This window comes from Labeo rohita, chromosome 21, assembly GCF_022985175.1.
Source record: "Labeo rohita strain BAU-BD-2019 chromosome 21, IGBB_LRoh.1.0, whole genome shotgun sequence".
NCBI classification, from domain to species: domain Eukaryota; kingdom Metazoa; phylum Chordata; class Actinopteri; order Cypriniformes; family Cyprinidae; genus Labeo; species Labeo rohita.
Window position 1 is genome coordinate 28,368,462 of NC_066889.1, and position 15,397 is coordinate 28,383,858.

Below are 15,397 nucleotides of genomic sequence, written 5' to 3' on the forward strand. Positions count from 1 at the left end.
GATTTTCACCGTTTTCATCTCAGCTGCATTCAACGCTAATCTTGTTACTGTCTAAAATAAGCTTTTATTAGGTGAATACTCGAGCACTGTGCTTGTCAAGCCTCTGCGTATATCATGAAATCATCTTTAGTCCTGAAAAAACGCAGTGCTGAAGGAGGTCAAACCCAAACGCGCTGCTGGGGTTGAGTTTCCCGCTTTAGAATCAGGTCACTCAATGCAAGCAGCCACTATAGAGTGATTTACAAGGACATAAGTGGTGTAAATCTTTGTTTCTGTACTTTATCTTCACAGTTTGGGTTGCATGTTACAGTACATCATGTTTTTATCAGCTGTTTGGACTCCCATTCTGACGGCACCCATTCACTGCAGAGGATCCAGTGGTGAGCAAGTGATAAAATGCTACAGAAAAAGTTCACCCAGAAATGAAACGTTGCTGAAAATGTGCTCTCAGGCCATCCAAGATGTAAGTGAGCTTAACAGATTTGGAGAAATGCAGCATTTTATCACTTGCTCACCAATGGATTATCTGCAGTGAATGGGTGCCGTCAGAATGAGAGTCCAAAGAGCTGATTAAAAACATCACTATAATCCACAAGTAATCCACACCACTCCAGTCCATCAATTAACATCTTGTGAAACCAAAAGCTGTGTGTTTGTGAGAAAAAATCATTTTTAGGGCATTTTTAACTTTAAATTTGTCACATCTGGACAAAATGTAATCCCATAATCCATAATCATGCTTCCTCTAGTGGAAAAAGTCCACCCACATATTTATTTAGAGCTGTTTTGGCTTGTAAACAATGCTTGATCTGTGCAGATTTCTCTCCTGATTCAGACCGGATGACGTTTTCACTGACAGAAACAGTATTATGAATAGAGGACTTTTAGGCCATCCAAAATGTAGATGAACTTGTTTCTTCATGGAAACAGATTTGGAGAAATGCAGCAGTTTATCACTTGCTCATCAGTGGATCCTCTGCAGCGAATTGGTGCCGTCAGAAAGAGAGTCCAAACAGCTGAAAAAAACATCACAGTAACCCACAAGTAATCCGGACCACTCCAGTCATTCTGATGGCACCCATTCACTGCAGAGCATCCATTGGTGATTAAGTGATAAAATGCTACAGGAATAGTCTACCCAGAAATTAAACTTTGCTGAAAATGTGCTCTTAGCCCATCCAAGATGTAGATCAGCTTGTTTCCTTATGGGACCAGATTTGGAAAAATGTAACATTTTATCACTTGCTCGCCAATGGATCCTCTGTAGTGAATGGGTGCCGTCAGAATGAGAGTCCAAACAGCTGATAAAAACATCACAATAATCCACTCCAGTCAATCAATTAACATCTTGTGAAGCCAAAAGCTGTGTGTTTGTGAGAAACAAATTCATTTTTAGGACATTTTTAACTTTAAATTTGTCACATCTGGACAAAGTATAATCCCATAATCCATAATAATGCTTCCTCTAGTGGAAAAGTCCACCCGCATATTTATTTAGAGCTGTTTTGGACTGTTTCGGCTTGTGAACAGTGCTTGATCTGTGCAGATTTCTCTCCTGATTCAGACCAGATGACGTTTTCACTGGCAGAAACTATATTATGAATAGAGGACTCATATTTTAGCTACAAGCAACAGATTTCTTACAAACATGCTTTTTTTTACTTCTCAAGATGCTAATTGATTGACTGGATTGGTGTGGATTACTTGTAGATTATTGTGATGTTTTTATCAGCTTTTTGGACTCTCATTCTGACGGCACCCATTCACTGCAGAGCATCCATTGGTGAGCAAGTGATAAAACGATACAGAAATAGTTTACCCAGAAATAAAACTGCGCTGAAAATGTGCTATTAAGCCATTCAAGATGTAGATGAGGTTGTTTCTTCATGGGAACAGATTTGGAGAAATGTAGCACTTTATCACTTGCTCACCAATGGATCCTCTGCAGCGAATGGGTGCCGTCAGAATGAGAGTCCACACAGCTGATAAAAACATCACAATAATCCACAAGTAATCCAGTACAGTCAATCAATGAACATCTTGTGAAGCCAAAAGATGTGTGTTTGTAAGAAACAAAACTTTCTTAAACGTCAAATCATCATATCTGTACAAAATTTAAATCCATAATTCATAATAATGCTTCCTCCAGTGAAAAAGTCTACCCACATATTTGTTTAGAGCTGTTTTGGCTTGTAAACGGTGCTTGATCTGTGCAGATTTCTCTCCTGATTCAGACAAGACAACGTTTTCACTGGCAGAAACAATATTATGAATAGAGGACACATATTTTTGCTGGAATCAGCAGATTGTTTCTTACAAACATGCAGTTTTTCACTTTTTAAGTTGTTAATTGATGGACTGGAGTGGTGTGGATTACTTGTGGATTATTGCAAAGTTTTTATCAGCTCTTTGGACTGTCATTCCGACGGCACCCATTCATCCATTATTCATCCATGGACTGAGGGTGAGTAAATTTCCAGCATATTTGGATTTTTTTGGTAAACTATGCAAATTGAGATAAAATGTTAGTGTGCTGCTTACCTACAGTACATAGCAGTTTGGTCTGCGTCTGAATGTTTAGATGCACTTATATTGCCTAAAAATGCTTTCTAGGTAGGCTGTTCACTAGGATTAAAGATATGTCAGGTGGTCAAAGTGTGTGGGATCAAACATCACTGTCTCACGGTGTGTATATGATAACAGTACTGAAGACATAGTGTCTTCCTGCTACTACAAATGTGTATGTGTGTGTGTGTGATTATCCCATGAAACATTCATTGTTATACAGAATGAAATATTCATGGCTCTTGAGTCCTGACAGTTCGCCAGCCGTATGAAACGGATCCGCCTCAGGACCTGAACGCTGCATACTGGGGCTGCTATGGAAACAAGGGACGGTTTTAGTGTGTGTGTGTGTCTTGTAGTTAACGTTCTTTGGACCTTGTGTGTTAAATGAATCTTTGGTTTAGTCAGTGAGGGAATAGTCAACTATCTTTATCCAGAAACACAGGAGTTTAATAAAGCGTCTTCCCTGCTGTGTGTTTGGAATTAATGCTCGTGTATTTCATACTGCACAGAACTGATGTGAAAAATAGCATTTGAAACAATAAATGTTTGTAACAGTAGTAAGTCTGAATGAATATAGTAAGAGAAATCCATTTTTATTCCAATGATGACTTAACATTTTCTGGACAGAGGACCGTGTCAGAAGGAGATTCCGGTTCATTCGTCACACTGAAGTCGGGTCAAGTCGGGTGCAGTGGATTGTGTGATACAGTATTTCACATTGTGTGTGTATACTGGCAAAACCTGGCAAATAATTTTTAATTATAATAATAACAATGCATATCTTTTTATTGTTGCAGAAATAAAACAATGTGTATTCTGTATATTGATTTATATGCAGACTATGCAGAAATATTGCTATATTATTATTATTATTATTATTATTATTATTATGATTATTAATAATAATCATAATAATTATTGTTATTATTATTAAAGATGATGATGATAATTTGCTTTATAAAAAGCATTTTATTAAGTATTGCTTTTTTATTTTTTGTTGATAATATAATAATATAGATAATAATACTTATTAAACTATTTTTATTTATATATGTATTATGGCATTGTTTTATTATTTATTATTTTATGATTTATAACAATTGCAACAGCAGCAATAATAATAATTTATCATTTTCATTTATATATGTATTATTATTCATGTTGCTGTTGATATTATTATTATTATTATTATTATTATTATTTATAAACAAAATAATAATAATTAGTATTAATATTATTTTTTCAGGTAATAATTTGGACAATTGTTGTAATTATTTTAGATTTATTATTGTTAAGCAGTATGCAGAATTTAAAGTATTGCTTTATTTTGTTAGTAGTAATATAGATAATAACAATTATTTAAAATATTTTTATGTATGTATTATGGCATTGATTTGTAATTTATTTTATTATTTATAACAACAGCAACAACAACAACAATAATAATAATAATAGAATTTAGTATTTTAATAATAATAATAATATAATATAATAATAATAATATAATAACGTATTTTAAAATATGCATTTTCCTGAATAATATAAATGGTTATTATTATTATTATTATTATTATTATTATTTCTATTTATATATGTGTTATTATTAGTGTTGCTGTCAATATTGATATTATTATTATTATTATTATTATTATAGATAATAATTTCCAGAATTGTTTTAATTATTTTAGTTATTATTGTTAGGCAATAAGCAGAATTTAAAGTTTTTATTTTGTGTAATAATGTAATAATATGAATTATAATAATTATTATTAAAAAACAGTTATTTATAGATATGTTATGGCATTGTTCTGATTTAATAATAATAATAATAATAATAATAATAATAATTTCCCAAGGAAACATTTTTTTTATTCAAATGTGTTATTATTAGTGTTGCTGTTGTTATTATTATTATTATTATTATAGATTATAATTTGCAGAATTGTTTTAATTATTGTATATTTATTTTTGTTAAGCAGTATGCAGAATTTAAAGTATTGCTTTATTATTATTTGTTAATATAATAACTGATAATAATAATAATAATTATTATTAAAATTATTTTTTATATATTATGTGTTTTATGTATTATTTTATTAATAATAACAGAAAAATAATAATGTAATAATGTAATATTTTAGTGTTATCAGACATATTATTATGTCTGATAACCAGTATGCAGAACTTAAAATATTGCTTTAATAATTAGAAATTATAATTGGTATGGTATTGGTCCTAAAGAGGCCATATTAGTTGTAATCTTTACTCTGAACCCAGGGTTGATCTCTCCCCCTCATCTATTTATAGCTTTTGCTCTGTGTAAATTACTGGAATCAGGCAGGAGAAAATTACAGCTTCTGTCTGATATTCCTGATGTTCTGGGCTGTGGAAGTGGAGGACAGAATGTGTAGTATTTCCTCTGTGAAGCGTGACATAATGTGTGTTTGCGTTCTCTGTTGTTCTGTGCTTTAATCTGATGCCGACTCAGCATTGGGCGTCAGGATTAGTTTGGCTCGCTCCGGAGTTCTCCGAGTTCTCCGACATCTGTGTGACATTAGTCATGATAATCGTGCCCTTATCAGCAGCACGTGAGAGGAAAGTGTGAGTTTGTTCAAGTTTATGGTTGTTTTACAACAGCAGTTAAGCTGTTTGTTGTCAAACCATGTTGCAGTCAGAGTCATGTGTTGTGATGTAATAATCATAATGATTTCTGAATGACTTGTTCGTGCAAGTTTAGTTTCAGCATGTGTGTAAGTAAGACGAGGTCGGGCGTCAGGAGTTTGACACGCATACCAAACTGTACAGTTACCATGGAAATAAAAGTATTTTATCTACTGTATACATGGTTTAGTTTTATAAAGTCAAGACAAACATTAGAATGAGCTTTATTTGCTAAGTGCTCTCTCTCTCTCTCTCTCTCTCTCTCACACACACACAGGAGCACGGAACACTTGAATAAATATGCAAGAAGATACATAACAAGTAGATCCGTCTCTTCTAGACTCAGACAGCAAATCCACCCACAGTCTGCACACTAAACGTCTGAAGCATTTTGCATAAAATTAATATTGCTATCGTAGTCTAATATGCGCTGCACTTATTGGCTTTGCTCACCAAAATCAGAAGAAATAAATGAGAAATTATTTTTTTTGTATTAGGAAAAAAACTGTGTTTTTGTTGTTGTTGTTCATTTTGTGACATAATTTTCTGAGTTGTCATGAAAATTTAGCTCTAAAATTCTCTTTAATATAGTGCATTAACATCAGGATCTTGTCCATGTCATATTAATCCCCAAAATCAAAAGAAATAAATGAGAAATTATATTTTAAGAAATTATTATTTTATATTTTATATTTATATTTTTATTCATTCATTTTTTGTGACATAATGTTTATGACAATTACAAAAATTATTATAATGTAATATAGTGCATTAACGCCAGGCTCTTGTCCATGTTATATTACTCCCCAAAATCAGAAGAAATAAATTAGAAATTTTATTTTATTTATTTATTCATTTATTTTGACATAATTTTTATAACAATTACAAAAAAAGACCCAAAATTCTCCTTACTATAATGCATTAAAATAAGGGTCTTTTTCCATGTCATATTACTCCCCAAAATCAGAAGAAATAAATGGGAAATTATTATTTTATTTTATTTTGTTTTGTTTTGTTTTGTTTTGTTTTATTTTATTTTATTTTATTTTATTTTATTTTATTTTATTTTGTTTTAGTTTTTATTTTATTTTATTTTATTTTATTTTATTTTATTTTATTTGTTTGAAATATTGTTTTATCACAGTTAAGAAAATGTTGCCCCAAAATATCTGCTTACTATAATGCATTAAAATCAGGGTCTTCTCCAAGTCATATTACTCCCCAGAATCAGAAGAAATAAATAGGAAAATTATTTTATTTTGTTTTATTTTTTATTTTATTTATTTATGTTTTTTTTTTGATTGTTTGAAATATTGTTTTATCACAATTAAGAAACTATAATGCATTAAAATCTGGGTCTTGTCTGTTCATATTACTCCCCAAAATCTCCCCAAAGAAATAAATTTAGTTTAATTTTATTTTATTTGTTTGGTTGACATATTGTTTTATCATTATTAATAAAATTTTACCCCAGAATTATCCTTACTGTAATGCATTAAAATTAGGATCTTGTCCAGGTCTTATTACTTCTCAGAAGTATTAGGAAAAATAAGAACATTTGCCCCTAAATTCTCCTTATTGTAATGCATTAAAAGCTCATTACAATTACAACATTAAACATTAAGAAAGAAACAATAAATAAATAAATAAATAAATGGTTAATCATATATATATATATATATATATATATATATATGTATGTGTGTGTGTATATGTGTGTATTTTTATTTTTTTGCAACTGTTGTGTCTCTTAAAAGGATAAAAATGGGGAAAAAGGGTGTGTAAAATGTGTATTTTAAGGGTCTTAAAACACTTGCAAAGTTTCATTCTCTTACTAAAAACTACATTTTTTATGTATGGGTCAAATGGACATGAATTTAGTTTTAAGCTACATTTTAGTAGATTTTGCAGTGTTTTTTTCTGCAATATTTTCATGTTGATATAGTCAATTTCATGTGTTTATTAATGTTCGAAGTGGTTAATGATGCTGGTGTTGTGTCATCTTTGTCTCATTTTATTCATAAAAAAAGCTCATCAACAGATGTTTTTAAATCATAGCTTTCTTTAACAAAATTAACACTATTAAAAAGCACCAGGTTGATTGTCAGTTTTCTACTTAGAAAACATAAGACGCATGAAGTCAGATAATCAGATTAAAAGCGTATTAGTAAAAGTAGACAAGAGTAAACGGAAAACCTTTATACAGATGTATGTAAACAAATTCTATGCAAAATATCCTGAACGGGCAAATACTTAAAGGATGTTTCCTGTCTCTGTGTTTTCTGCAGGATCCATCAGTGACGCAAGTAACGCGGACTGCCCCACCTGGCCTGGAGGAGTATAACCCGTTCACAGACACAAAGCCGGTGAGACGCCCAGGATGGAGACAAACTGACTCTTATATGAAATGCTGTAAATGTACAAAATTAACTAGAATATAGGTTTTCTGAGGACAGTAGTAATTAGAACGGCTCGAAAATACCATCCGCCAACACACTCTGAGAAAGTGAGAGCGAAGCTGGCCGTCTGTGTTTAGAAAGGCTTTTTACATACCAGTATTATGTTAGTATCACTGAAATGATTTTATAGTTTTTATTAAAATTTTAAAGTAGTTTTTATTTTAAAACGTATTTTCCACTTTAAAGTTTTAGCAGTTTTGTGGTGCTTTTGATATTATTATTTTAAAAAAAAATTCTATTTAATTTATATGGCTATTTTTTTAGTTTTAGTTATTTTAGTTCAAGTTAAACTAAAAATGAAGAATTTCCCATTTTTCTGAATAATATAGGTAATTTTCTTTATATATGTATTATTGTTTATTATTAGTGTTGCTATTGCTACTACTACTACTAATAGTTTTTATATTATTTATTTTTTATATTTATTTAAAGGATTTTAATTATTTCTTTATTTTTTGTTAATTATATAATATGGATTATAATAATAATTTAAAATTTGTATTCATATGTATTATGTCATTGTTTTGTTATTTATTATTTAATAATAATAATAATAATAATAATTTATTATTATTAGCATTATTATTATTTCCCATGCGATAATTTTAAATATTTTTTTCCTGAATAATTTAAATTATTATTTATATTTATGTATGTATTATTATTAGTGTTGCTGTTAATAATAATAATAAAAATAATAACAACAACAACAATAATAATAATATAATACGTATGTTTTATTGTTATAATATGTATTATGTCTGATAACCAATATGCAGAACTGAAATAATTGTTTTAACCATTAGAAATAACCATTAGAAAGGTCTGGAATAAATATTTTTTTAAAATGTTATCTTATTTTATTTTATTTCTGAGAATATTGCATTATGCAACAATAAAGATTTCATAAATTCATAAACTTCATAAATTATATATATATATATATATATATAATTGTATTTTTATTTTCAGAAATATATTTATATTATATTAAAATATTAATATAAATATTTTTATCAGTTTTAATTAATTTAATTTTAATTAATTAATGAAAATAAATGTAATTTTTTTTAAATGAAAATATCTTTTTTTGTTGTTGTTTTTTTTTTGCATGCAGTCAAACAGTGAAATTGTGGCTGGTGTCATTAATCACGCTGATAATAGAAGGTCAATTGGAGAACATTGCATTGTGGGATACAGTATTCCATGTGGTGTGCTCTGTTTTATACTGCACATTTTGCCAAATGTTGTAGGTCATCCAGAATTGTGTATATGGTGCAATGTATACATTCAGATTTTGTATGGGTAGGATGTTTTTTTTTTTTTCTGAACAAGGCAAGGAAACAAACAGCATACATACAGTACCAACAAATAAAATCATTCACAGTGTGGTATAACTAGTGAAGCTGTACCAGCGTAGGGCTCGCTGCCCAGAACAGCCCACACTTACTGCACAAACCCGTCAGATTGCCAGTCAGTTGATTGAAAGCCTTTATATTACATTTTCTTCCCTTTCCTTAATTGTGCACATTAATTGCTGCATTTCTGAATGATCCACAACATTCAAAACACTGTCGGACACATTTGGTCAGTCTGGAGTAGTGAATGCGGAGAAAAGGTGTTATGTTGTTAATGCTTTGTTATTGAGGTGAAATCATGTGGTGTTTTGCTCAAAGGGGTCTTACGTTTTATTTTGTGTTATTATAGGTTCCGCCAGGCTCCGCCCCTAAATCAGTCCCACCCACAACCAACACACAGCCGGCCATCATGAAACCCACCGAAGAACCGCCAGCTTACACTCAACCTCAGCAGACGCCGGTACGTGCACCTCACTTTATTCTCCATTTAATACAATGAAAATGAAAGTATAGCAGCCAAAAAAAGTAGAAACAGTGGTGATTGTAAAAATCAAGATCATCTTTTTGACATGGATTTAATGTTCCTAATGTCCCGTTTTGATATTGATATTGGTTTGGGCGCATGATTTGGGGACTTTTTTTTTTTTTTTTTGAGGACAAATTGCAATTGTGATTTAAAATATTTATTTAAATATTAAAATATTTATTTATCTGTTTATTTATTTATTTATTTATTTATTTATTTATTTATTTTTATTTTTTTGTGTTATTAAAAGCTCCAGGTTTGATCAGTACTTTTTTGGTTGTATATCAACACGACTGTAATAATAATAATAATAATAACAACAATAATAGTATTGTTAATAGTAATAATAGTAATAACAGGAAAAAATATAAATATAATATTATAACTATTATTCAGTTATATTATTGTTATTATTACTTTTGTTGTTGTTGTTGTTGTTGTTCTTCTTCTTCTTCTTATTATTAAATACTATTATTGAACATTTAAATTTAATAATAATAATAATAACAGTAGTAATATAATTATTATTATTATTATTATTAATTAATAATATATTTATTTTTTAATTATTATTTTAATTGTTTTCGTATTATTAAAAGCTCCTTTTTTGGTTATATATCAACATGACTTATTAAAATATTATTATTAATAGTAATAATATTTATAACAGGAAATAATAAATATAATACATTTTATACATTTTATAATAATTATTATTAATAATAATAACTTATTTAAAAATATTATTATTAATAATAATATTAATATTTAGTTGTGTGTTTATTTTTTAATTGTTATTTCAGTTGTTTTTGTATTATTAAAAAGCTCCACATTTGGTCAAGAGTTTTGTGATTAAATATAAACATGACTGTAATAATAATGGTATTACTATTATTACTAATGATATTAATAACAGGAAATAATATAAATATAATATTACACATTTTATTTAATTATATTAATAATAACATTATTAATAATAATAAATACTTTTATTATAACATTCAATTTTATAATTATTCATTTAATAATAATATTACTGATGATGATAATGATAATAATAATAATAACAATAATAATAATTATTATTTATTGTTTACTGTTATTATTATTATTTACATTAATAAAGTGTTACATTTGTTACTGAATAAAAATATTAAATAAAATAAGAAATAATACTCTTGTTAAATTTTACTATAAAATAAAAAAAAAAAATTGTTCAAGAAAAATAATAATGTAATAGTCTATTTCATAGTACAACTGTAAAATTACAATACTAATATTTATGCCATTTTAAAACATCAAACCGGCAAACCTTAATTTTGGCAAAAATTTTGCTGACAACCCTTAAATCTTCTCTTTTGTTAACAACAGCCAGTTTTTATTACAAGCTGATGAGCTGCAGGTGTAAATGAACACAGTGCCATGTTTCACGCTGAAACACGCAGCACAGATTTATTCAATTAAATCACAGCCTTTGCAATTTGGTTTTATTCTAATTAATCATGCAGCCCTAGTTGTGGTGATGGTGGAGGCCTCTATTGTAACTCTAGTCCACTAAATGTGTTTCCTGTTCATTTATACACACTAAGAGACGAGTCTGAATTATGTTATGTGTTAATCGACTGCATGAAGTTCTTTAGAAGGACTTACTGAAACCCTAAACTGCCATTTGTGTCCGTGTGAAGCACAATCCCTGATGCAAACGTTGCTGTCAAGGGTGTTCGGCATGGAAAATCCTTCTTGATTTCACATAAATATCCTCAGTAGGACAACAGAAGCTTCCAGCAGGCAAAAGCTGCGAGCCGGTCTGCTCACGAGTGGGTTATACTGTATAATTCAGCACGCCTGAGGGACAGGGACGCCTCACTCCAGACATATGGACACACAGGCACACTTTGGGCGTGTGTCAGATGACTCACTCGCTCGGGCTCCACGCGTGACGTCAGACGCTTTGAGTTAGGACACAACAAGGTGATCCAGATCTTCAGGAGGAGGCCGGAGGCAGGCGGATCAGAAGCTGCTGTTGTTCAGCTCAGGGTCTGTCGCTGTAGTTTTTAGTTTGTAGGAGTTGAGCCTCAGGGTGACAACAGAAGGCTTGTTAAAGGACTTGTTGCCCACTGGCTTTATTAAGCTGTGTGTGTCACATGATGCTGCCTTCAGGGAAAGCTGGGGATTTCTGAGCCCTTAAAATGACCCAGAAACAAGGGCAGAATGCGTCAACAGATTGGCTTAGATAAGAGCGATTCTTGAAATCATAATCTGTCATAACTGGGACGCCGCTGTAATGAGTGCAGGATGTGTCGCCGCTACGAGGTCCGGTGCGGTTACGACTTTAGTTTTGGTCGAAACTTCTTTTCGGCAGTATTCATTCATATTGTTCACTTTAAAAATGGTTTACTACTAAAAAAAAAGCACAATTTTCAAACTCAACCCTGTGCATTTGCTAAACATTAGTGCAAATAAACTTTGAAATTGCATTTATAGTAATAATAATAATAATGTATAATAATATTATTACAATTTTAATTTATTGATAATAATACAATAGTAATAATAATCATATTTTTATTATTATTATTTATTTATGTATTAATTCTTTGATTATTATTTTAATTGTTTTTGTATTATTAAAAAGCTCCAGGTTTGGTCAAGGGTTTTTTGGTTATGTATCAACATGACTGTAATAAAAATAGTATTATTATTAATAGTAATTATATTAATAACAGGAGATAATATAAAATGTAATATTATAAATTGTATTCAATTATATTATTATAATTAATAAATATAATAATAATAATAATAATAATAATAATAATAAATATTATACAGTTAAATGTATTATTATTTATAATATTAATATGTATTGTTTTGGTCGAGTTTTGTGTTTAAATATAAACACAACTGTAATGATAATGGTATTATTTTTAATACTAATAATGTTAATAACAGGAAATAACATAAATATAGTATTATATATTTTATTCAATTATATTATTATTGTTGTTAATATTAATACTAATAATATTAAGAACAGGAAATAATATAAATATAATATGATACATTTTATTCAATTATATTATTATTAAAAATAATAATAATAATAATAATAATAATTATTATTATTATTATTATTAGTAATAATAATAATAATAATAATATTTATTCGTTTATTTTGTCATTGTTTTTGTATTATTAAAAAGCTTGGTCAAGAGTTTTGTGATAAAATATAAACACGGCTTTAATAATAATAGTATTATTATTACTAATAATATTAATAACAGGAAATAATATAAATATATAATATAAATACATTTTATTCAATAATGTTATTAATAATAACAATAACAATAACAAAAAGCACAGTTATTATTAAATTAAGTTTAATAATTATTTAATAATAATAGTACTGATGATTATTTTATTATTATTATTATTATTATTATTTTACTGTTTTTAATTCAATTTACATTAATGAAGTATTACATTTATATTACTGAATAAAAATATTAAATGCAATATTTACATCAAGAACCACAATGGTAACAATTCTTGTTTTAAACTTTGTGTTATCCTTGACAAACTGTTGAAATGTCTTTTCAGAAGTATTAATTTGTACTGTTCACTTTAAACATTGCTTACTAATAAAAAAAAATCAGGATTTTCAAACTCAGCCATGTGCATTTGCTACATATTAGAGTGCAAACAAACTTTTGAAATTGCGTTTATTGTTACAAAAGTTTCTATTTCATATAAATGCCGTTCTTTTGAACTTTTTGTTCATCAAGGAATTCTTTAAAAAATGTATCAGAAAATACCCAGCATGGTTACATGCTTAAATGTTACATGTCACATGGTTACATGTTACAAGTTTTAGAACTTTTCAAAAATCGTCTTCTGATACAAAAGTGCTTAAAAACTTTTCACACTCGTGTGTGTTTGCTAAACAGTATAGGGTGCAAACAATGAACTCTCACAACCCACACAGTATTTACACTACAACCAGTTCAGTTTATGGAAGTAAAAGCTTGGAAAGGTCTCTGTTGCTTTAGTATACATATTCATAACCAGTCAAAAGTCAAGTTAATCTTACTAGCGGTTTCATTCCTTGTCTGACTCTAAAGTAATCCTTAAAGGTGAGCGTCGGTTCAAAATACTTTTATATTGTTATGTTTATTATATTTGGTAATATGATTTACTGTTTTTCTAATATGATGTAGTAGTGTGTTATTGCATTGACAAGGTATGCACTAAATACCTGTATGTAATATTAAATTAATTAATTTTCTATTCATATTTTTATTAAATATTTGTACAGAAAATATAAAAACAATGGCATGAAGCTTGTAAGTATTGCACAACTAAGTTAACATTACACTTTCAAGTAATAATTGCATTTTGAATGAAGTAATACAAAACAATGAGTGGTTTTCTCTTGGTTGATCAGTCAGTTATTTTGTATTTTTTATTTATTATATTAAATTCTGTGTGAATATAGTAAATAATATATTTTTTTTTTTATTCATCAAATAAAACTAGTGTCATGTAGTGTATTATTGTACTGACCAGATATGCACCAAATACCTTTTTATAATATTAAATCAATTTTCTATTCATATTTTATTAAATATTTATATAGAAAATATAAAAACAATGACATGACGTTTTTAAGTATCGCACAACTAGGTAAACATTGCACTTTAAAGTAATAATTGCATTTTCAAAGAAGTAATAAAAAAATCAGTTAATCAATTAATTGTTTTGTCTTTTTAAATGAGAACAGTAAATAATATTATTTTTTATTTATTAATCAAACAAAACTAGTGTAATTTAAATATATATATATATATATATATATTACATTATGCTAAATTTGCATGCGCATATATATATATATATATATATATATATATATATATATATATATATATATATATATATATATATATATAATTTCTTTAATTGAATATACATTTTTTACTTATTCTAATTTTATATGTGCATTTTTAATTATATGTATATTTTTAATTTTAAGTATTTTTATAGTTAAAGTAATTTATTAAAGTCATTTATTTGTAGATAAAAATGTAATTATTTAAAAATAATAGTATATATTAAAATGATTATTTCTCTTAATTTAGTATTGACTTTGTAATAACACCATCTAGTACATGCATGTGCATTTGTACACTTAAGTACACAACTGTTAAAAAAAGTTTGAGGATTTGTTTTTAAAGAAATTAAAACTTTATGCATTAAAATGATCAAAACTGACATTAAAAACATTTATAATGTTCAAATAAATTTCAAATAAATGCTGTTCTTTTGAACTGTCTATTCATCAAAGAATCCTGAACAATAAAAATGTATCACTGTTGTATCACAAAAATATATTTAAAAAAAAAGTTTCAGGAAATCAGCATATTAGAATGATTTCTGAAAGATCATGTGACACTGAAGGCTTGATTCAGGCTGCTGAAAATTCAGCTTTGATCACAAGAATAAATTACATATTACAATATATTCACATAGAAAACAGTAATTTAAAATTTTAATAATATTTTACAATTTTAGTGTTTTTACTGTCTTTTTAATAAAATAAATGCAGCCTTGGTGAGCATTCTTTTGAATGGTAGTGTAGTGTTGAATGGTAGTCCTGCCATAATCAGCTATGATGAAGGTAGGCATATTCAAATTTACAGTGTATAACGACTCGCCAGATAAGATATGCCGTTAATAAACCAGACAAGACTTGCATTGTCAGTCAGACAGTGATCGGCCCTCACGGGCCTGAGTTTCAGATGTGTCTGTGATTGGTTCTG

At 28.2% G+C, this 15,397-nt stretch overlaps 1 protein-coding gene across 1 annotated transcript in view; it reads left to right on the top strand.

Annotated features, from left to right (window-relative positions):
* The window catches only part of scamp1 (secretory carrier membrane protein 1), a 33,578-nt gene that overhangs the window by 6,600 nt on the left and 11,581 nt on the right, over nt 1-15,397 (top strand). Inside the window, exons 2-3 of the mRNA XM_051093275.1 lie at nt 7,518-7,595; nt 9,396-9,506. Coding sequence (XP_050949232.1) covers nt 7,518-7,595; nt 9,396-9,506 — 189 coding nt within the window. The remainder of the gene's footprint in view (nt 1-7,517; nt 7,596-9,395; nt 9,507-15,397) is intronic.